Source organism: Mastomys coucha, unplaced genomic scaffold, assembly GCF_008632895.1.
Source record: "Mastomys coucha isolate ucsf_1 unplaced genomic scaffold, UCSF_Mcou_1 pScaffold21, whole genome shotgun sequence".
NCBI classification, from domain to species: domain Eukaryota; kingdom Metazoa; phylum Chordata; class Mammalia; order Rodentia; family Muridae; genus Mastomys; species Mastomys coucha.
In genome coordinates this window covers 147,768,643-147,792,974 of record NW_022196904.1, presented here as the reverse complement: position 1 = coordinate 147,792,974, position 24,332 = coordinate 147,768,643, and the positions used below count along the sequence as shown (strand labels likewise).

Genomic DNA, 24,332 nt, shown 5'->3' with positions numbered 1-24,332 from the left:
GAAAATCAAATCCAGTAACACCATTCATCATGATCAAGTAGGCTTCATCCCAGGGATGGAGGGATGATTCAATATAAGAAAATCCATCTATGTAATCTACCATATAAACAAACTAACTGAAAGAAAAAAATGCACATGATCATCTCACTAGATGCCGAAAAAGTGTTTGACAAAAACCAACACTCTTCATGATAAAAGTCTTGGAGAGATCAGGGATACAAGGCACATATCTAAATACAATAAATGTAATATACAACAAGCCCATAGCAACATCAAATAAAATGTAGAGAAACTTATATCAATTACACTAAAAACAGGGACAATATAAGGCTGCCAACCCTTTCCATACCTATTCAATATAGTACTTAGTTCTAGCGCACAAAGACACTAATGGAGATCAAAGAGACACAAATTGGAAAGGCAGAAGTCAAAGTATTGTTATTTGCAGATGATATAATAGTACACACAAGTGACTTCAAAAATTCTATATAGCATGTAAAGAACTTCAGCTGATAATTGCCTTCAGCAAAGTATCTGGATACAAATGTAACTCAAAAACTCTGTAGCCCTCCTTTATACAAATAATAAACAGGCTGAAGAGGAAATTAGAGAAACCCTTCACAACAGCCACAAATAATATAAAAATATCTTGGTGTAATTCTAAACAAGTAAGTGAAAAACCTGGATGTCAAAAACTTTAAATCTTTGAAGAAGAAAGTTGAAGAAGGTAACAGAAGATGGACCTCTTGAAACTGGAAAGCTTCTGTAAGTCAAAGGACACCATCGAAAGGACAAACAACAGCCTACAGAAAGAGGAAGGATCTTCACCATCACTACGTCTGACAAGTAGCTAATATTCAAAATATATAAAGAACTCAAGAAATTAGACACCAACAAACCAAATAACCCAATTAAAATTGAAATACAGATCTAAATACAGAGAATTCCCGGCAGAGGAATCTTTAATGGCCAACAAGCACTTAAAGAAATGTTCAACATTCTTAATCATCAGGGAAATGCAAATTACAATGCTAAGATTCCTTCTTATACCAGTCAGAATAGCTAAGATAAAAGGTCAAGTGACAGCTCATGCTGGTGAGGATGTGCAGCAAGAAGAACACTCCTCCATTGCTGGTGGGATTGCAAACTTGTACAACGGTCTTAGAAATCAATCTGGCAGTTTCTCAGAAAATTGGGAATAGTTCTACTCCAAGATCCAGCTATACCACTCCTGGGCATATACCCAAAAGATGCTCCACCATACTACAAGGACACTTGCTCAACTATGTTCATAGCATCTTTACTCATAATAGCCAGAAACTGGAAACAACCTATATGTACCTCCTCAATTGAAGAGTAGATAAAGAAAATATGGTACATTTACACAATGCAATATTACTCGGCTAGTAAAAACAATGACATCCTGAAATTTGCAGGCAAATGGACAAAACTAGAAAAGATCATCCTGAGTGAAGTAACCCAGTCACAGAAAGACAAACATGGTTTGTAAGTGGATTATTAACCATAAAGTACAGGAAAAGCACGTTCCAATCCACAGACCCAAAGAAGCTAAACAACAAGGAAGACCTAATGAAAGCTGATGCTTGAATCCCACCGAGATGAGGGAATGAAATAAACACCAGGGGTGGATAGAGGAAGGGAACTGGGTAGGAGACGGGGTAAGGAGAGGAATAAGAGGTTTCAAGTGTGGGTGGGGAGGATGGCAGGAAAGAGAACTGGGAGAGAGAATTGGAACCAGTCAGGGGAGGGATATCTCTGGGACAAGCTAGACAATGGAGACTCCTAGGAATCTATGAGGGTGACCCTAGCTAACCCTCCTAGCAATAGGGGATACGGAACATAATAGGTCACCTCCTGTAAGCAGGCAAGACTTCCAATGGAGGGATGGGTACCCCTGCCTATAAGAGGTGCAGGGATGAAGAGGGAGCAGAGACAGAGGGAATGGCCAACCAATGTCTAGTCTAATGAGTCCCATCTCATGGGAGAGAGTCCACCCCCACACTATTAATAATATTCTGCTATACTTGCTGACAGGAGCCTAGTATAAGTTAGCTGAGGGGCTTTGCCCATTAGCTGATGGAAGCAGATGCAGACACCCACAGGCGACATTAGGCAGATCTCAGGGAATCTTGTGGAAGAGGGGGAGGAAGGATTGAAAGAGCCAGAGAAGTCAAGGACACCATAAGAAAACCTATAGAATCAACTAACCTGGGCCCAAAGGTGCTCACGGAGATTGAACCACTAGCCAGAGAACATGCATTGGATGGATGTAGGCCCCTACACACATGTAAGAGATGCATAGCTTGGTCCTCATGTGGGACTTCTAATAGCAGGAGCAGGGGTTGTCTCTTACATTGTTGCCTGCCTCTGGATCTCTCCCCAGAACAGAACGGCTTTGTCTAGCCTCAATAGAAGAAGATGCGCTCAGTCTTACTACAACTTGAAATGCCAAGGCAGCTCGATATCCATGGTAGGCCTTGCCTTCTCTGAGAAGAAAGGGAGAGTGATATTGGGGGGAGGGATAAAGTGAGAGAGGGAGGAACTGGGAGGAAGGAGGGAAGGGAAGCTCAGACTGGGATTTAAAGTAATTAATCAATTAATGAAAAAATTAAAAACTGAGGGGAAAAGTAACTGAAAAAAAGGGAAAAGAAAAATTCACTCCGTTAGAGAAAACATGAAATTTTTAAAAACATTTAAAAAATGTGTCTTCCATGTCTCTAGAATGATATTCCGTTCTAGCAAGCTCGAATGTCCACATAAGGTCTTGCTACTTGAAGACTGCTGAGAGTGTAAACAGTACATCACTAGAGATGCTGCTCCAAGCTCCTCCTCACCTGCCTGGGACACACCCCCAAGCCCTTCATTCCTCAGCACATCACTAGAGATGCTGCTCCAAGCTCCTTCTCACCTGCCTGGGACACACCCCCAAGCCCTTCATTCCTCAGCACATCACTAGAGATGCTGCTCTGTGTTCCTCTTCACCTGCCTGGGACACACCCCCAAGCCCTTCATCCCTTAGCTGTCAGAATCATGCACAAGAGATGGCTTGATCTAGCAGACACTTCAGACCTTTCCACTTTTCCAGGGCCACCCAGGAGCCATTTCCCAGTCAATGGAACCCTTCAGTTTCACACTTGAAAATGTTCAGAAAAAGCATGTCCTGAATATTAAACAGCTCCTTTTCGGGTCATTATTATTTAAACATTTCTAGAGCTAACATGTCTAGAGCATTTTTGTCATATTGGGTAAGCTATCTGGAGAGGATTTAGAGTGTACGGGGAAAAATGTATGTGTGCTGTATGCAGGCTATGGCATTTACACAAGAGACTTGGGCATCTGTGGATTTTGCTTTCTGTAGTGGGGGAGTTCTGATTTCTTTAGAGAACCTTAGATATGAGTCCTTGATTTCTGCATTAAATGAAAATCTTTTGACAATTTTAAATAGGTGAGCTAGAACAGTACTAATATCCCATGTCCTTCTGTGCCACAGCACACTGTCCTCAGACCTGTCCTTCTGCTAAGTCAGCTTTGGTTTCCAATCAGTGGCTCTTGGGCATCTCACCAAGGAGTAAGCCTCCATCCCTGATCCAAGATACTCCTGGGACAGCCCAAAGGACAGAGATGGAATGTTCTCGTTGGTTCTTTCTATATCAGGCTCAGAGGTTATAATTAGCATTTATGTGGGGAGTGAGGCTGGGAGCAAGCACAGAGAGGAGAGAGAGGCCATAATGTATGGGGATGCTCCAGATGCCCAAGAAGATCTATAAGTGAAGCCCAGACCTTGGCAGTGGTGATAGGTGATGTATGTGTGTGTTGTGGGGAGGGGTGATCTTACAACCCACTAAGCTAAGGGGGTGCCAGGTTCTTGCCATATTAATAAGATTTCTCAGGGTTGGAGTGATCTACCCAGTTAAGAGCACTGGCTACTCTTCCAGAGGACCCAGATTTGATTCCTAGCACCCACATAGCAGTTCACAACTGACTGTAACTCCAGTTCCAGGAGATCTACCATCTTCTTCTGGCCTCCTTGGGGACTAAAGTCACATGGTGCACAGACACGCATGCGGGCAAAATAACCAATTGCACAACGTAAAAATATAGGAACAAATATTCTTAAAAGATGTCTTGGAAAACTTGAAATCAAGCTCCAAGATAGGGTACCAGACATATTTTTTTCTCATTTTAAAAAGTTATTTTTTTAAGCAAGAAGGCTTAGAGGATAAGAGGACCTTCGTCGATCCTAATCTTATAAATTCTGATTATTCTCATTGTACTATTCTCTAATTCTAAGATGGCATTTCCACTTCCTAAATAGGAAAAGTTCAGACCAACTTGTCCAGCAGCTTTGTTTATGAACAAAGAAGCAAGATTAGAGAGAGGCAGCAACTTGGCCAAGTTACCCAACTTTATAGCCACAAAAAGGCACAATTATGATTCCCAGAGTGCTCTCTGAGCAGACTTCAGGAGAATCAATGAAAGCCAGTACAGGACAACCTTCCCCACTCAGGTCCATTTGCTGGCCCTTGTGATTTACTCGGCTCAGGAATGATGGGACACCCTGATTAGATCATCCAAACTTGAGGCCACTGCTGAAGCATTAAAGGGATTTTAGTCACTTAAATTTTAAGCTAATGATGATTATGTTAAACTTACAAGGTAAAATTTCCTTTGTTTTTTCAGTACACAAGAAAGCAGTAACATAAGTAGACTTGTATCACAGCTGCTGAGATAAACTTAATTCACGTTTTAGAAGAAGTTTGAATATAATTGAAAATTAACAGTGAGATTCTCCTTCCTACTATCTGTTTGTCAGGCACTCTCTCCAAAGTTAATGGTTTCCACAATTGCTCATTCTTTCATGAAAAAGTAATACAGACATGTTTGCTTTAGTGCTAGGACAGAACCTAGGACCCTGAGCATCCCGATCAAGTGCTCCACACTCTCCCAGCCCTCTTCTGAGGTTTGTTTTTTAAAAGTATATTCTCACCAAGTTATTCAGATAGCCCTTGAACTCAAGCCATGAACAAGGCAGACCCTGAACTTGTGATCCTCCTGCCTCGAGTGCAAGCCACCAGCCCAGCTCTTGTCACTTCACAGGCATGCGTCTTCCTACAGCTTTCTTTTCTCTTGCCTACTGTGCTTGTGTATGCCTTATTGCCAACTTGACGAAATCTAGAGTCACCTGGAAAGATGGATCACCAATGGACAGATTCCCAAGATCAGATCAGCCTGTGGCCATGCCTATGCGAGAACGAATTGATAAATTATTGACAGGACAAAATCTCCAGCCTGCTATGTGTGACAGCATCCTAGGCAAGTGGGCCTGGGCTGACTAAGACAGTTAATGGAGCATGATCCTAGGAAGGGGAGTGGTAGAGGTAGTGGAGATAGAGCGGGAGGGGGAGAGAGGGGAAGGAGGAGAAGAAGAGGTAACCAGTGAGCAGCATTCCTCTATGGTTTCTCAACTCCTCCTTGAGTTTCTGTCCTGACGTCCTCCAGTGATAGACTCTTACCTGGAAGTGTAAGTTGAAGCAAACCCTTTCATTCCCTAATTTTTTTTGATTAAAATGTTTTATTATAGTAACAAGAAGCAAACCAGAATGTTGGCTATATTCCGGTGATTGTTCTATTAAAATAGTACAGTTCTGCCTCATTTTCTTAAAAGCAAGCCTTTGAATGCCTCAGCTAAAATGAGTCCCTTTTAGATCACTGTCAGAATATACTCTTCCACGTTGATCTTCCCTGGCACTGGTTCAAAATTCATTGTCACACTTTGATAATTCCAGTTTGCAAAATAAATCTCCAGCAGTGTCCAGCAAGTTTAATTATCTCTTAGGAAAAAAAAAATGGAACATTCTCTACTCAGCCATGACTGCTCCACTTCACAGAAAGCTTCCCAATCCCCATCCACTGTATCCAGCAGATACACTGGTCCTCACACTCTGGTAGAATCCCTGGCAGAGACCATCATGGAAGGTAGTCAGATATCAGCTAGGAAGGAAGGAATTCAGCAGGTGGTCTGGAAACATAGGTCTTGAGACAACCTTTGTTTCTATCATTGGCTGTCTCCACAAGCAACTTTATGGGAGCAACTGCTGCCAAGGGCTTTGACACACCCTTGAGAGACATGATCAGGGTACAGTCAGAAGCAGCTTCCTGGCTATCAAGACACTCTGACAGATGACTTTGGAGAAGTTACTTCACATCCATAGACCTCAAAGCCTATAAAGTAGGTCACCTGACAGAATCCACATTAGAGGATTCAGGATCTGGCCTGCTGGGCTAGGTATGGACTCACCCTCATGGTAGTGACAGAATATATATGGTCCCCAAGCACAGGTCCCCATGGGGTGGGAGAAGCAGATGCAGGCATGTCAACTGATGAACACTCCTGTATTCTCTCTTTTCTCCCTGTTCTTCTGTTCTGTTGTAGGTCCCTGCAATCTAGGGAGGTCTTCTGGAACTCATTGTAACCCTTATGTGTATGTGTGTCACCTTCCTTGATAAACTGTACACGCACATACAGGCAAATGGTTTTTAACCAGATTTTATAAATTGCCAAGTTAGGCAAAAGCACCCCATCTTTTATGTTAATTACAGAAAGAACATGCTGAAATATTTTAAAAATTGATTTAAGGGTAAAATACAAAGTAATTGATAAATATGAAAATTATTTTATGTTAACTTAGAGTGTTCTAAATTGTACCTGACACAGTTTAGAGGGTCAGACATCCCAATCAATAATTTGATTCCCTTGGACTCATTTACTATGTTCCATTCGAAACAGCTTCTCCCCATGCAATTGCCTTGAGGAAAGATTTTAATGCAGAAAGAAAGCTTTCTAGAGTCTTTTGCCTGAGATACGCTCTTCTAAATTCAATCTGGGCAGGACTCCAAACCAACTCTTAGCAAGGAATTTAGCCCTTGGCTTGTGTTTATCAGTGAAACCACCAGTTCAGAGAAGACAGACCTATGCAAAGCACTGACCCTGATGCCCAACCACCAGCAGCTACCACCCACCAACTACCACCATGCACCACCACCCACCACTACCCACCATCACTTACCAATCACTGCAAACCAACCAACACCAACCACCTACCACCCACAACCCACCACCAACCACTACAAACCACCACCCTTCAACCTCCCCACCAATCACTCCCAGTCACTACCAGCCACCACATACCAATCATCCTCAAGTACCTCCTACCAATCAACACCAGCTACCACCCATCACCAACCACTACCAATCACCACCAGCCACCACCAACCAACCACAACCACTCCCACCTATCACTGCTCGCCACCACTCAGCACTAGCTGCCACCACCCACCAGCACCAAGCATAACAGCTCTGCAGGAGAAGCAGCTGTGAAGGGATTTGGGCTAACATAGATTTTATAATCATCACGGACGTTGCTAGTTTCATCAAATATCATTCAATAGTGAGGGAAGTTCACATGTTCTCCTTCATGATTGGGGTGATAATACATTAGATTTGAATTATGTAATTTAAATCTAATTTAAATCACTAGTTTGATCATCGTAACCAGATTATCAAAGTATTTTAAGGCAACTTCATAGAAGCAACTAATGTATCCTACATTATGGAGATTGATGTTCCAATGTTCAAGCCAACCTCGTTGCTCATTGTTGGCCCTGTCTTAGGGTTTCATTGCTGTGAAGAGACACCATGTCCATGGCAATTCTTATAAAAGAAAACATTTAGTTGGGGCTGGCTTACAGTTTCAGAGGTTTAGTCCATTATCATCATAGTGGGAAGCATGGCAGTGTGCAGGCAGACATGGTGCTGGAGGAACCAAGAGTTCTATAACTTGATCCTAAGGATAGCAGAGGAAGACTGGATGTGTTTCCCATTGGGCATAGCTTGAGCATTTAGTACCTTAACACCCTGCCTCCAGAGCCACACACTTCCTCTAACAAGGTCACACCTCCTCCAATAAGGTCATACTTCCTAATAATGCTATTCTTTATAGCGAAGCATCCAAAGATCTAAGTCTATGGGGGCCATACCTATTCAAACCACCACAGGCCCTCTTATATCCTCATTCACCAATCAGACTTAAAACAACTGTAAGGTTTAGCTGTGGTGGAATCACAGAGAAAATCAGTTGCTATCATCTTATTCTTTATTTCCCAAACTCACACATTTCAAGCAAAGGTCATGTTCACTCTAGGGAAAGCATGGTTTAATCTAAACCTCAGCCTGGGATTCCAGTGGAGAATTCGTTGTTCTTACTATGACACCAGGTAGAACTCCAAGTTCTCAGTAAAAGTATATCATGGTTTTTAATATCCACGAGGACATGGGAAGCTGGGCTCTGAGGTTAACATTTAACTGAAAACCAGCAGTCCTGGGCCACTGCCCAAGTCAGAACATTGGTCTGGCTGTTCCCAAAGCTTTGCAGAACCCAACTTTTCAAACTGGATGAGGAAGTGGGACAGAAAAACATATTTAAACAGATGTTTTAGAAATTAAAAAAAAATAAAGATCTTAAAATACCCTCAGCCCTGAGAAACTGTCCTGCTAAAATGTGGCATAAATTGACTGTGTTCCTTTCGTAGTGCCTGACTTCCTAACACAGGCTTTTAGTCGTCACTTCTCAGGATCTGAGGCCCAGAACTGAAGCTGGAAGTCATGGAGATGTGTGTGTGCATGTGTGTGTGTGTGTGTGTGTGTGTGTGCATTGTATGTGTATGTACATATTTGTTTGTTGTCAAAGGTCTTTTGGGGGTGTTAAAGAGGTCTGAAGTTCAGCAATTTTTTTCCAGTCAGAATTGGAAGCTCTTGCCTCTTACCTTTACAGACATTGTACGCTAGATTATGCATCTGAAGTTTCTACTTACTGAAATAATTGCTCAGTTAAACCAAAGACAAAGAAAACCTTAATTACTTTTTACTTCACAGTAATGAAAATTTCATTTCTTATTGATGAATCTCTATTTTTCATTTCTTGGGGTGCATGTGTGTATTTCCATATCTGGGAATTTCCACGAATTTCTGAGTTTCCCCATACTGCTTAGTTATTAACTCTTTTTAAAACTTTTTATTTATGTTTTGCAGTGATGAGTTCTCACTGTAAGAAAGTTACATAAACCTGGCCCATTGCATAGTCCCTGTAGGTCAGAGGGCTGGGCAGTTTCCGGGACTGGCTTGCAGGTAAAGCGGAACCTTCTCTTGGCCTGAGAAGTATCCAATGGAGAACCACGAGGCTCTTGAGAAGTTACATGGTGGTCCTGTGCTTTTAGGAGGCTCAGCTTCCAGTTATCCATTCATATCTGAAAACGTCGGAGAATGGAAACGTTTGCTTCCTGTCAAGATGTCTGCAATGGCTTCCAAGCTCATAATGCCACAGGCAACACAACACAGGAAGCTCCTCCGGTTTCAGTGAAAAGCCCAGAGGAGAATGAGCAAATGCCCTTGGACTATTTACTACAGGAGTCACACATTCTAATAACATTTTTATAACATGTTTATAAAACACAATTGAGAGTCATTTATAAAAGTCAGGGCCCATCATCAGAGTGAGTAAATACATGTAAATTGTGTCCTTAAAAATAAATATGTGAGGTTTAAGAATTCATCCAAGCAGAGCATGGTACTACATACCTCTAATTCTATCACTCAGGAGGCATAGGCATAGGCAGGTAGATTTCTGTGAGTTCAAGGCCAGTCTGATTTAGAGTAAGTTTCAGGACAGCCAGAGTAGATATACAGAGAAACCCTGTCTTGAAAAATCAATGGAAAAAAAAAGGTTGGTGGTTTGAATATGCTTGGCCCAGGGAGTGGTACTATTAGGAGGTGAGGCCTTGTTGAAGGAAGTATGTCATTGTGGGGCCAGGCAATGAGACCCTTCTCCTAACCACCTTTGAGTCAGTTTTCTCCCAGTGGCCTTCAGATGAAGATGTAGAACTCTCAGCTCCTCCTGTACCATACCTGCCTGGATGCTGCCATGTTCCTGTCTTGATGATAATGGACTGAACCTCTGAACCTGTAAGCTGGCCCCAATTAAATGTTGTCCTTATAAAAGTTGTCTTAGTCATGGTATCTCTTTACAGCAATGATCCTAACTAAGACAGATAGGAAAGAAGAAAGGAAAGAAGAAAGGAAAAGAACAAAAAAATTAATCAAAATTGTGTCTTAATTTCAAAAACAAGTTGATAAAAAAGAAGAAAATAAGGATCTAAATTTCTTTAATAAGCAATCTTTCAAGTACTAAGCAAAGATTTTAACAAATCTGAGGTTCACTAGCACTTGAAAGCCTTCAAAGCAACCGTTAGTTCCCTTCTATATACTTTTGAGCATTACACACACATACACACACACATACACACCAAGAAATGGGAAATAGAGATGAATATTCATCAATAAGAAATGAAGGAAAGACTTCATTACTGTGAAATAAAAGCTAATTAAGGTTTTCTTTGTATGAGGCTTATCAGCAATTATTTCAGGTTACCCAGTATTTTGTAAAGAAGATAGTACTCGGCATCTATCTACTTTTCTTTTTTACTTCTTGAGTTAGGGAATTATGTAGCTGAGGATGGATTGAAACTTGCTATGCAGCCCAGGGTGGCCTCAAATTCATAACCTTCCCACTTCTGCTTCCCTAGGGCTGGAGTTACAGGCTTGTATCAGCACACCAGTCTAATCAGTTTGTCACTTTATGTCTTACGCATGGTACTCTATTCCAACTTTATATTTGGATTCAGGACTAGGCCACGAAGAAGTGTGATAGAATTAGTAACAGACAACAGAAAAACAATACGGCTGGATGAAAGAAAATGACTTAAACAAATAATAAACACGAAGCCCAATTTTAGTTTTGAGTTTGCCCAATACTAAACCTATACCACTTAGGTAATTGAATTTGGAAAGTATTTATTGTGCTCTCATATTCTGCACACAGGTAGACATGAATCTACCAATGGGAAGACTGAATGGTTAAATAACATTGCCACTACACACCATGCCTATCTAGAACTTCAAAGTGCATTCTTATTTGGAAAAGGTGTCACTAGGAGGTGGCTAAGGTCATCCTTCATGTGGTGTTCCTATAAGAGGCAAATTTGAATACAGACAGAGAGGACACCACTGTGTGAGCACAAAGAAACATAGGAGTGTGATGTGCTGATACACAGACACTGGTGTAACATGGACACAGGCTACGAACTTCTAGCAACCAGACTCTAAGTGGGAAACAGAAAATTAATTTCCTCCCGGTGCCTTCAGTTGGTACCAATTAACCTTGACTTTTACCATCCAGAATAATGAGAGATAATCTTGTTTGCAGGTCCCCACTAAGGTACTTTGTTACTGCAGCCCCAGGAAATGAGTAGAGACAACCAGGCACACAGAGATGGCCTATGGGAAAAAAATGGAGACCTGAGCAAGCAGGAGAGGTGATGGAATGTCTGAGTCCACAAAATCTTCTTGTTTAGAAAATGAACTCAGAGCACCTTTAAGAGACCATGAAGGAAAACCAAACAAAAACTGAAACCAGAGGTCTTGACTACCAAACTTGATTATGTTTCACAAACACTCATCACTAAGGGAAGCAAAACTGGTTTCCACTTGAGCCCTCATCTGTTATTCTGTTTATAAACCCTTCCCCGAATTCCAAACTTCATCTAGCTAGCCTACTATGACAAGCAAAGAAACTGCAGCCTACAAGCAGGGAAAGCAGATGAAGGAAATCATCAGGAAGTCATTTCTACCTTGCTTCCTCTCGAAAAGTATCTGAAATCCCCTCAGAAATCCTGCTTTTAGGGTGCTATGTAGGATATCAATGGACTATACACTTTCCAAAGGTAACACATGTACTGAAAAGCAATTGGTGTGCAGATCATCACAATCATGTCTACAACATGAGAAGTAGCTTCGCATGCACATCACACTTTTCTGCACAGTAGTTCAGCCCACATGCTTCCAGCATGGCTGTTGGAAGGTGAACCTGTAGTCAAGACATGGTCCTTCAGGTGACTTTTGATGGAAGTGATGGTAAGTGAGCTGTGCAAGCAAAGTGAAGGTCTTTACAATTTGGTGCCTGCTGTGTCCCAAATAAAGAATTGCCAGGGAATAAAAATTTAAATTCCTTATTTTCTTTGAAATTTTCTCAGTCATATATAGAAGATACACATGAGCACAGAGGTGCCACAGTTCTTGATAAAATTATCCATACAGCTGTGCAATGTTAGCAGCAACGTTGCTCTTAAATAGATTCTGTCAGGGTGTTCTTGTGTAGCCCAACTGGCCTTCAATTCATGATCTCTCTCTTTCTTTCTTCCTCTCTCTCTCTCTCTCTCTCTCTCTCTCTCTCTGTGTGTGTGTGTCTCTGTCTGTCTGTCTGTCTGTCTCTCTCTGTGTGTCTCTGTCTGTCTGTCTGTCTGTCTGTCTGTCTGTCTGTCTCTCTCTCTCTCTCTGTGTGTCTCTGTGTCTCTGTCTCTCTCCCTCTCTCTCTCCCGGGAGCTGGAATTACAGGTACCTAGCTAAACTCTTATTTCTAATCTGTATTCAAAACAAACTCCAACCTGTTCCAAGGTAGCATATGTAATTCTATTTGGCCCCTCCTCTCTTCTTGTCTTTTATTTTCCTTTCATCATTAGGAGATTTGCATCATGAATGACCACTGGCAACAGAAAACAAATGTCAGCTTGATGTGCTCAAATCATGACAGCACTTTTCTAGCTGAGACACCAGAGCTGCTTTCATAAAATGTCACTTAGTTCCCAAGAAAGACCAGCCCCCAACACAAACTCCAGCAATTTCTCTTAGCACATTAGTGAAAATATTTCCCGAGACTGAGAATTCTTGGAAAGCTAGATGCTGTAAAAGCAGCAGCAGCATTTCCCCACTGAGGCAAACAATGGGTCTCTCCACGCAAAGGGAAAGTGGGCATCTTCTTTTTCCAATCCCTGAAATGAGCAATGTTAACAAATGCCCAGGTTTCAGAGTCTCTGCACACTACATAAAACCACAAACTCATTTCCTACAGAAAATGTCAGGCCGAAATAAGACCAACAGGACTATCAAAACGCATCACATGCCTCCCAAGTAGCTCTTCCTCTACTGAGTAAGGACCTCAAGTACTCTGGCACTCGACCAAATTGCTCAGCAAACCTTTTTGTTCAAAGACATTCACTGACCCCACTAGGAAGATATACATTCAGACACAGCCAACCCCCTCAAGTACAGTACCTTATTCTGCTCACACGTGTATTGTATCCTCAGGGTGTCCATTGCTCTGATCATGGCTTGCATGGCCGTGAATATGTTTTGGTAAACCAGCTTTGTGAAGCCCTTTCTATCTTCATCACTGTAGCCAGACCCATGGATTATCCTCATCTGCTTAATAAAGGTGCTTTTCCCGCTCTCACCAGTTCCTAAGAGAAAAACAGTGAGTGAAGAACAGTTAGCAGACTCCAAAAGGAACCCTGGCAGCATTGGGCTGCATCCCCGGTAGCAGGTTGTTGGGACGCTCTTGCCAAGAGTCTACCAGAAGCTTATGAGGTAGTGCTTGTCCACCTTTCTTTCCTCAAAGCTTGAAAGAGGCCAGACACCTGGCTGACCACTCTGAACATGAAGGCTTTGCTGCTGTTTCATTGACAGAGATGGAGCCTCTTCAATGTTCAGGAGTGATTTGAGCAGCAAAACTCTTGGAGAAAGGAAGAATAACTCGCCACTGTGTACTTGATCGATCCTTGCACATTGAAGCAGCTTTTGCAGTGATACCAAGTGTCTATATGATGGCTGTTCATTCCAATCCATATTTCAGGAGCTCTCTAAAACTCCCAACACTAGCCTGTGGCACTAAGAAACATATACCATTGAACTATTCCACTGGACTTTAATGTACAGAGAAGTACAGACATGATATATAGAATATAGGAGCCCAATATCCCCATATTTCTCTCCAGATTGAGAATCTGCTAAAAAGGTAGTAAACATATTTATATAATGAAGCTCAATATATCTAATATTGTCTATGATAAATGGAATCAATTATATGAGGTATCCATGGCTCATCTCCAAATCTAAGTATTGCTTCATAATTTTTATTAACTGTTTGGTTGCTAAGGTTTCCAGCAAAGATGATGGAAAAACTATCTCAGAACTAAAATTACTCACTCTATACCCTTTAGATAAATGTACTTTACAAAGTGAAAATTGCATTTCATATTTGTTACAAATAGAGAAAAGTTGTCTAATAGTGTTTCTGTCAAAAGAAAATCTTATGTGAAAAATCTCACTAATACAACATAGAAATTCTGCTGTAACAAAGACCAAAGATTATTTTTCATGGAATGATTAAATTAATTGTGATTCTTCTATAGTCATTCATTTCCAATGTCTCAACAGAACACCCAGACTGTACAACTGTCATCAAATTCTATCATCTTTAGCACTTTATTGACTTAGTCACATAAATACCGTGTTGTACTTTTTAAAAATATTTTACTTATAGAGATGTGTTTTCCAGAATAGGAGGCTAGAATACATGCATAATTGTTACCCTCCTGGTTTGAGGCCTGCCTCTCATAGCCACACCTCTCTGCCCATCTCCTGCTATTGGCCACGCCTCCAACCTGGTTCCAGTTACATTCGGAAGCTCCACCTCCGCAGAGAAAAAAAGGAAGTCGCTAATTGGACTGAAGTGCTGACGTACTTGGGGGTGTGGTTTTGCCTGACTTATTCTACCTGTTGGTGGGAACAAAGGAATTCATTAAAGGTTCAAGATGGCTGAGTATTAAAGGCTCCTGTCTAATGTTTTAAGGTACCTTCCTCGTGGGTAGGTATAACTGTGGCCACTCTGTCTTTTCTCTAACTCTCTCTTGCTGCTGCTCTTCTTTCTAACTCCATATTTCCAGGTAACCCACTGTTTTAATGTTGCTGCTGGACAGTGACACATAATAGCTACTGAGTTTATTAAAATTAGTGACTTGTAAACTTATATGAACTTTCCTCTCTAGCCTTACCAGGACTCTAAAAGCTCGGAGAATAAGGCTATAACAAAGGCCCTGGATAGACAAAGCTTTTAGGAATTTTATAAGATTCTTCTGGTAAGAACAAGTATTTCTTAAGACTGCTTTTGTCAAAACACACACCTGCTCTCCCGTTTGTTTCTTTGTTAAACCCTCAATGTGTCCCCTTCCCCTCAAGAAGTCAGACAAAAGTAGACAAGAAGGCCTTGTGGTGTGGGCCCACTGCCCTTAGCAGCCTTTCCTTGAAGACCCTTCCTTCTACACTCTATAACCCAGCCAAACTGGTCTACCTTCATATCGACCCTCCTTGGCCTCTTCACACAGGCTCATACCTCTTCCTGCATTTACTGCTTGCCTTGACTCTTAGCCTTGCCTGACCTTCCTGACCAAGTCAAGTTCAATACTCAGGGACTGGCCCTACCCACAATTATGATGGATCTTCTCATCTCAAGTAAATTAACCAAGATACTCCCTCCTCACAGCTTATCATCACAGGCTAGCCTTAATCTAGACCAGTGTTCTCAACCTTCTTCATGCTGTAACCCTTTAATATAATTCCTCATGTTGTGGTGACCCACCCCAACCATAACAGTCTTTTCATTGCTACTTCATAACTGTAATTTTGCTACTGTTGTGAATAGTAATATAAATAATTGATATGTGGGATATCTGATATGAGACTCCTGTGAAAGGGGCCATGACCCACAGGTTGAGAAACAATGGTATAGACATTCTCACAAGTATGCCTGAGAACCTGTTGTCTCAGTGTCAAGTGGATAGTTAATACTAACCATTACACAAATGCCAGCCATCTTTGTGCCTGGTATGGTACCTGACATCTGGCATCATAAATAAATCTCGAACAGTGGGTGCTTCATGCTAGGCTTCTTCCTGTTACTCTCCACCTCATTATCTGAGACAGGGTCTCTCACAAAAATCTGTAACTCCTGGAATCAACTAGGTTAGCTGGTGGACCAGTAAGTTCTAGAGCTCCACCTGCCTCCACCTTTCCAGTTCTAGCTTCATGGCTATGTACTACCATGCTAGCTTTTTACATGACTGCTAAAGAAATGAATTTGGGACTTTATATTTAGGCAGCAAGCACTGAATCATCCCCCGAGATCCCTTCTGAATTATCTTTTAACTAACACAGAAATAACTCAGTGTTGTGCAATCAATTGTCAGAACTCTTTTAATCTTACAAAAATGGAACCCCTCCCCCAGCCTTGGTAAACACCCTTAATTTCTGCTTTGTCTGTCTGACTACTCTTGACACCCCATCAACATGAAGTTATACAATCTTTGTTCTTTTGTGCCTGACTTACTTCAGCTAGCATCCTCCAGGCATGTCCACACTCAACAGTCCTTTCCTGAAAAGCATATGCTGACTCTCTGTGCCCCGGCCTGTGTTTTATGTGTGTCAAAAGACTCCAGTCACATAGATAAGCAAAGAAAGGCCCTAGAAGGAGCCTCATTCTGATATTCAATGACCTCTCCTGCATGATAACTGGATGCTGATACTAATGAATATTAAAATAGTCACTATGCTGGGGACTCTACCCAAGTCGCCCCCTTTAATCTTCAGAACCACTCTGAAGTGAGTGCTACTCTTTTCAAGTACACAGGTGAGAAAACTAGGATTCAGACTGCCTATATAAAGTCCACACTACACATAGGTACCAAGAGAAAGACCTGAAATTGATTCACTTGGATTCTACTGACAAGCTCTACTGTCAGAGAAGATCTGGCTCATAAACCAAAGGACTCAGTGGTACTAGACTAGTTAGGGCAAATTTTCAGGCCAGCCATACACTGGATAAATCCCAGAGAAGCCACCATCTTGCAGATACACCCTGCTCAGGTCCTGCTGGGCTGGGCTGTGCTCAGAACCTTCTTGTGAAGCTCCCTTTGAAAAGGCCGGAGCATGTAGAGTTAGTTTTACTGTGTTTCTTCCCATGATTCAGCTCTCCTATTAACTAGGTTTTCCTAGATCCACCCAAAGAACTGCATGAAAACTGAGCAGAATACCAACTCCCTCTCCTAAATGTTACTATCAATGGTTGGCCCAAAGTCCTAAGGCAGATTAGATCTCTGTTGCCATGGAATTCAGGGGTCTGTCTCCTCCAGTTACAATACTCTGTTGCTGTATCTTCCACCAGCAGCACCGAGCCTCTGGTCCCATGCCAGTTCACCGCAAACAAATATTAGTCCCATGTTTTTCAGATGAAGAAGTCAAGGTGAACATGGAGATTATGTAACTTCTTCAAGCAAACTGTCCCTGACCTTGAAGCCAGACTCACTCGAAACAGCTTGAAATTCAGCAGCAGATAAGGAAACTCCCAGTAGCAAGGCTCATTTCCTTACACGAGGACAAAAGCAGTCACAGGTGCTTCAAAATCAACTTATTTCTTCCTCTGTATTTGGAGCATTGAAAACCAACCAACCAACCAACTAAACAAACAACTTATTTTAGAACAGTTTTTAAGATTAAATAAACAAAAGTACTTAACAATAGCATTATTTTAAAATACTCTTTAAACCTTTCATTTCAAACACACACACACACACACACACACACACACACTCACACAGACAGGTTGGAGGCAAAGAAGAGATAGAATGGACTGACTGACACCAATCACTGAAGACGAAGATCAAGAACACAAAGAAGCCATGTAGACGCGGTCCTCTACAACCCAGCTGCTAAAGACTGCATAGCTTGTTCAAGTTTATGCAGCTTGATAGTGTTGGCCTGCATCTGAATCAGGTCTGCGTGGGCACATGCTCTTCCCATGACAATTTAGTACTTTCTTAAATAAAAGGTCTCCCCTACTACACAAACTGAAATTACAAAAGGCAAGCTTTGTTCCTTCAGCCTGCAGAACAGACTGTGCTAGACCAGGGGTGGCTCCAGCAGCAGGGGGCAGCAGGCAAGAGGGAGTGAAGGTAGGTAATGACATCATGCCTTCTACAATGGCAGTTGTGTCAGGGCCACAGGGACTGGTGAGCTCAAATCAAGGAAACAGAAACTCCACATTCGGACTTCGAGTATACATTTATTCATTTATTCAGGGGAAAAAGTGAACATCCAAAGTCATTCCTCTGGGGATGAAAACTGCTAGTGTTTTTTACTGGGTGGTTTTTAATTGAAGAGTGGCTGGCTTAGCTCTCCTTCCCCACCCTACTACTTTAGCCAATTATCTTCTAAAACATGGGTGTGGGCCCATGCTGCTGGGCTAATTGCATCTTTCCAAAATGGGCCTGATGGGGCTACTCCTGCAGATGGAGGAGAGAAGGAACCCTCCATTCACATCAGATTTTTATTCCAAACAGGAGCCAAGCATTTTGTCTAGAAAGGGAATTTTGGCATTAGACTACCAGGGATTGCTCCAGGAGAAATTCCACCCAGACTCGGTATGCTGCAACCCAGAAGAGAGAACAGTCAACTAGCAATTTCAATTACAGGTTCAGTCTTCAATATCAATAAGGGAAATGGCGCCTCTCTGTTTACTTTCCATTTCTCCACTTGCATATTTGAAAATAAAATCCAATGATGGCTACTAAGTCTTAAGTCACTAAATGACATCCTAACCAACAAGGGGATGCCAATGTATACAATGGGAGTCATATATGTCAGACCATGTCAAATGTCCATGTACATGATGGGCTCTAAGCTTATAGGGAAACTGAACAATTCCCATTATGCCATATCGTCACCATTTAATGCTGATGGATGTTCAGGTACACAAATCCCACTGTGGTACAATTGCCTACAGTATTCAGGACAGTGATATTTTGCATAGATTTGCAGTCTATATACACAGCCTATGCTTGTAGAGGCTGTATCATCTTGGTTTGTGTAAAGATACTCTATTATGTTTGTACAATGGCAAAATGTGTTTTTCAGAACATATGGCCATCATTAGGTTAGGCATGTCTGCACTTTTCAGTTCTTATTGGCATCAAGAGCCTGCTGTGTGAACTGCTTGCCTATCGTCTCACTGTAACTGCCTTCCATCCTTCCATAGTAAAGCCAATGGACAACAGCTGGCAAGACACTCAGACCAGTAACAGATTCACCAAAGGACCTCCCGGCTGCTTTCTGTCACTATAATTGCTGACATCTCATTGGGGAGCATCAAGACCCCACCCACCCACCCACCCACCCACCCCATCTCTTGCTGTGAAGCTCCACTTAAGTGATTTTGCCCCCTTTGCCTTTAAGCAACTGTTCTTTCTTTGACCAGGATCCTCAGCACTGGGTAAATGGACATGTGTCTCTTGCTGCTCTGCCATGCACACCAAGTATAGATAACTCATTTTCTATTCTCCTCTCCACAGACTCCCTGCTGACTATGGGTGAGGGTTGTGGGCCTCTGGCCTTGCAGGGCTGGGAGCTTTCCTACAGCAGTGTTTTTGACTATACTGTTGAGTTAGTGTCTCCTTAGCCTCAGTCATGTGTGCATTAATATTGTGATTTGGGCATCTCCATGTGACACCTGTGTGATTACCTAATATTTTATTTCATATATTGTTCAAATGAATGTTATAAGATACGGAAACCTTGTATTGCCTGTGATGGTCAAAGTAAATAAAACATGTGACTTTACAATATTCCAACAGAAATTCTTCCCAGTTTTTGTGAACTACTCACAAAGGATTGTCCTGTGTACCTAAAATTATTTCTTCTACTATTCATCCAAGAGTCTCTCCTAATCCCTAACTCTTCCCTCTCTGGGGGCCTCTGAAACTCCACCAGGAATCCTATGCAGATACAAAACAGCAAGGCTACAAGCACGGAGCTTCTGGCACTAAGAAAACAACATAAGGCAAAGTATTAATTTAACTCCAAATAACACAAGAAAGTTCATAGTGAGGGGGGAGGGGTAGCAAAATTTGCTTTTAGAAGCCAGAAAGAAATAGAGGGCAAAACAAAATCAGTCCTTTGAATGATAGACAAAAGATACCTGAGCAGAAAACCAATTGGTCTAGAATGTACCCAGAATCCAGAAAGATTGGCTCTCTGAGAGCTAAGGCAGGGAACTAAGTCAAGCTCCTGAGACAGGCAGTGACCTAGCACATTTCCTGACCCTGCAACCCACACCTCCCAGAAGCCAGTGTTCTCAGCTTAGGGTTGCAGCAGACACTGTGGAGACAGTAAAACTTAACTCACAAAAATGAAGGCAGATGGAGGTGTCACCTAACTCTCATGAGCAGCAGGCTGAAGGGATACGAACATGTCCAATGTGATCACCAAGTGGGCGCTTTCTGAACAGGGATCTTATTTCTCTTGACAGAGAACACACTAGTATTCATGAATGGATAGTTCTTATTTCTCTTGACAGAGGGCACGCTGGTGTTCATGAATGGATATAGTTATGGCTTATACACCTCCACGATGATTCCCTTTAGGAAAGCAGTTAGGAGGGGGTTGCCTGGAGTGGGAGGACCTGTTGGAGATGTAAAGCCAGCTCTTTCATGCCAGGTTCTTGCTGCTCGGCTTTCTGATGAAGACATGAAGACCTGGTGCCAAACATATGGTGGGGCTCAGGCTCTATGTCAAGCCTTTTGTGGAGTCCAGATAAACAAACTCGGAAACTGCCTTTTGTAACCTTTAAGTGGAAGCAGTTCTCACCTGCAGAGGTCTGCCCAGAGGACATTGTTGTAACTTTGTTTGGTCCACTCCAGCTTGGGCTGATCTTGGGCCACAGAAGTTTCTGCAGCTGCATGGGCTGTTTGCCCTGGAGCTTGTCATTCCACAGATACGGGTTTACAAGAAAAGCTGGCAAGCTCTGGGTAAGGCCAAAGAACTCCCCAAGTGCAAAGTAGAACCCAGGCGGTGGAAGACTCAATAAAATGTAGATCCTCCTCCCCGCCCTCCCTACCCCAGCTAAGAGCCTGGGAAGATGCAGCTGTGGCCAGTATTATGGAGGTTTCTGTGGACTGGAGGGAAACACTGCTGCAGGGTCCCTCTGAAGGACATTTCCAACAGGATCCACCTGGGACAAAAATGGTCCAGCTGCTACATCGTGTTCAGTTGGATTGATGAGTTTTTCTGCCAAGTTCCAATTTCATTTCTTCATGAATCCCCAAACCCCGAAAGCTCTACTCTTCCATTTCCAAGGAGAAAGTATTTTTAGAGAAGCAATAAGATTCACATATTCAAGTCTGCCCAAGCCTCATCTCACCATCAAAGCCGTGGCACCTTTCCTAGCTTCTGTTCTCTTATGTCGAGGACTTCCTGTGTTTAGCCATAAAAGGAGGAGGAAGATTGTCTTGTGTAACAACTGAACTGGAAGCAAACGGAGACAGATTCACAGCTACTCTTTGAGAAAAAGAAGCTAACAGGAGTTTTCTTTAAAACAAAAAGGAAACGTTGAAAGAAATTAAATAATGAAACCTAAAAGCCAGTTTTAAGATATAAAAAAATGGAGGATTCAAAATATGCTGTGTCACACTTGATGATCTTTTGGATTTATCAAAATGCCCAGTTATTTTTATGAACTAGACAAAAAAGCCAAGATCCTAAGCACTTCAGCCCCTCTCAGAGGGAGATATCACATCCACGGATGTGAGACATGGATGAGAGATACTTTTAAAGAGTTCGTCTAGTGAGGCTGGAGAGATGGCTCAATGGTTAAGAGCACTGACTGTTCTTCTAAAGGTCCTGAGTTCAATTCCCAGCAACCACACGGTGTTTCAAAACCATCTGTAATGGGATCTGGTGACCGCTTCTGGAGTGTCTGAAGACAGCTACAGTGTGCGCATATAAATAAAATAAATCTTTAAAAAAAAAAAAAAGAGTTCATCTAAGCCAACAAGATCCCTACAAAACCAAAAGTGCCTACCCAAAAGCCGGATAACTTTAGTTCAATCCCAAGGACTATCATGGCAGACTGAGTGACTCCTCCAAGCTGCCCTCTGACTCCCACATGCACACAGCTGCAACATCCACATCTCCACACAACAATCAAACCTGCAATAAAAAAATTAAAGGACCCCAACTGTACTGACATTTAAACTATTTTCCTATCACTACACTACCATGTAACAACTATCTAAGTAATGTTCCTATCTTATTAGGTGCCATTTGTAATTCAGATTAAAGCATATGAGAGAATGTAAGCAGGTTCTATACAAACACAACACCATTGAACAGCAGGAAACACAAGTGTAGTATAGACGACTAGGAGAAGTCTAGGAATCAGTTCTTCAAACGATAGCAAGAGCAACCATGTGACCCATCGTGTCAACATGGATATCATTCTTATTAAAATGTACTTTCAAATTCAAAGCATCCGTGAGTTCTTTTTTTTTTTTTTTTAGATTAAAAGAATCTGTGTACAAGTATTTGGCTACATTTCTGTGCATCACACGGGTGTTTATGAAGGTCAGAAGAGAGCATCAAACCCTGGAGCAGGAGTTATGGACAATTGTGAGCTACCATGTGGGTGTTGAGAATTGAACTTTGCTCCTTAGCAAATGCTCTTAACTGATGAGCCATCTACCCAGCTCGCTTGCTTTTAGAGCAATCAAAACTAAAGGGACAAATCCTTTTATCTTTTAATCACAAGGACCTTTTGAAGTCTTAGTTTTTAAACATAAGGTACAGAAAACAGTGCACTTTCCACATTTGCTATCAATACATTTAAAAGTTCATAAACAGAGAGACATCAAGGCCAGTTTTTACTCTAAATTAAGTAGAGCTATTTACTTATATAATCAAATCTTTATAATGTTATAAAGATGGGATGCACTAAAAATTCAATATAAGCATTTAGCTCAGTATTAATTATTTTACATCAGGAAACATTTGGCACTGGTTTATGTTCATTTCTTGGATGCAGTTACATGATCCAGAAATCTCTGTAATGGGCAAGCATCAATCCTTCTGCAAAGAGCTACACAGCTGAGCTGCTCTCTGGCACACTCCTCTAATCCCAGCATGCAGGAGGCTATCACAGGAGGATTGTAAAATTGAAGCCTGCCAGAGTTACATAGTAAGACCCTGGGCCTCCATATCAATCTGTCACCCCTCCCCCAAGAGGGTAAAATAAAAAACTGTACAATTTAGTTTATTTTGTGTCAACAGCTCATTTATAAAACCCTAGGAAAGTAATACACTTGCTTTCAACAAAACTGCACTTTGGAGAATTCTCTAGACCTCCATTAATTTACCCTGAAAATTAATAAATTACATGAATGGTGAGGAGAAGCCTAGCCTGCTATGTTTTATGGTTAACAGATAAAACAGCAGAAATTCCTTTAGCATCACTTATGCCTCTTATAAGAAAGATCGTGAATTCACCTGCTGACGGAGACTGACTTCAGGTTAATTTACAAAAAGGGCAAACATACGTGTTTTCATTAATGGCTTTAGAACCTCCCACAGATCACTGCTATGTCTGAAAATAATCTCCCCCTCCCATTCTTACAGTAGCATCCGCTGAGAAATCCTAGTATCAGGGCACTGGTATCAGGGCACAGCAGCTCGAAGTCTGTGGAAGCCGCTGGGGCCACTCTAACATTAGAACAACTGACTCCGAGAGAGCCTGCAGTCAAAACCATCCTTGTATATCATGACAACTGTTCCAAAGTGGGATATTTGCTCATGTTGTAAGTGGAGGGAAAGTGGAGCAAGGGCATCAAGGAAAAGACAGGAGAGAGATGATACTCTTGAGTCCATGTGAGTGTAGGCAAGGAGGCAGAGACCATTTTGAAACACCACAAGATTCTGTTGAAGCACTGATGGTCAAGGTACCCACAGTTCTTGACCCCAGGATAAGTTGAAATGAAATAAAATAAACACTAGTTAACGAACACTCCTATCTGCTGCTAGTATAACTAAACATGGGGGCAGGGTGGCAAGGGTGAGACCATGAGATTCTCCATATGGCCGGTCTAGAGACACACAGTACCCTATCCACCACCCTGGGGGAAAAAATCAAGTTCTCCTTGGAATTCTAGAAAATATGAAACAATTTTATTCAGACTGATATCTACGTGAGTAGGCATAGAATTTCCACTAGGCCAGTGTAACCACATGCCTGAATTTACCTTTGGGGTCCAGCATAAGAGATGAGCAGCTGAGGAACCATAAAGTGGTATTATTGGCAAGAGCACACACCAGTGTGAAGCATATATCTAGTAATATATTTATTTTATTTTAAAAGACAATCTAAAGATTCATGTTATCTTTGGTAGTTAATTTTTGTTTATTATCCTAACTTGATTGAGTGGAGCCTGGAAAATAGATTACCAAGATGTACGATTGATATATACATATACATATATATATATATATA

The 24,332-nt window shown here is 41.7% G+C and overlaps 1 protein-coding gene across 5 annotated transcripts in view; it reads right to left on the bottom strand.

Annotated features, from left to right (window-relative positions):
* The window catches only part of Gna14 (G protein subunit alpha 14), a 159,553-nt gene that overhangs the window by 53,218 nt on the left and 82,003 nt on the right, over positions 1-24,332 (bottom strand). For all 5 annotated transcript variants that reach the window (XM_031389847.1, XM_031389851.1, XM_031389848.1 and 2 more), the window contains one exon: positions 13,244-13,428. In XM_031389847.1, the coding sequence (XP_031245707.1) occupies positions 13,244-13,428 (185 nt within the window). The remainder of the gene's footprint in view (positions 1-13,243; positions 13,429-24,332) is intronic.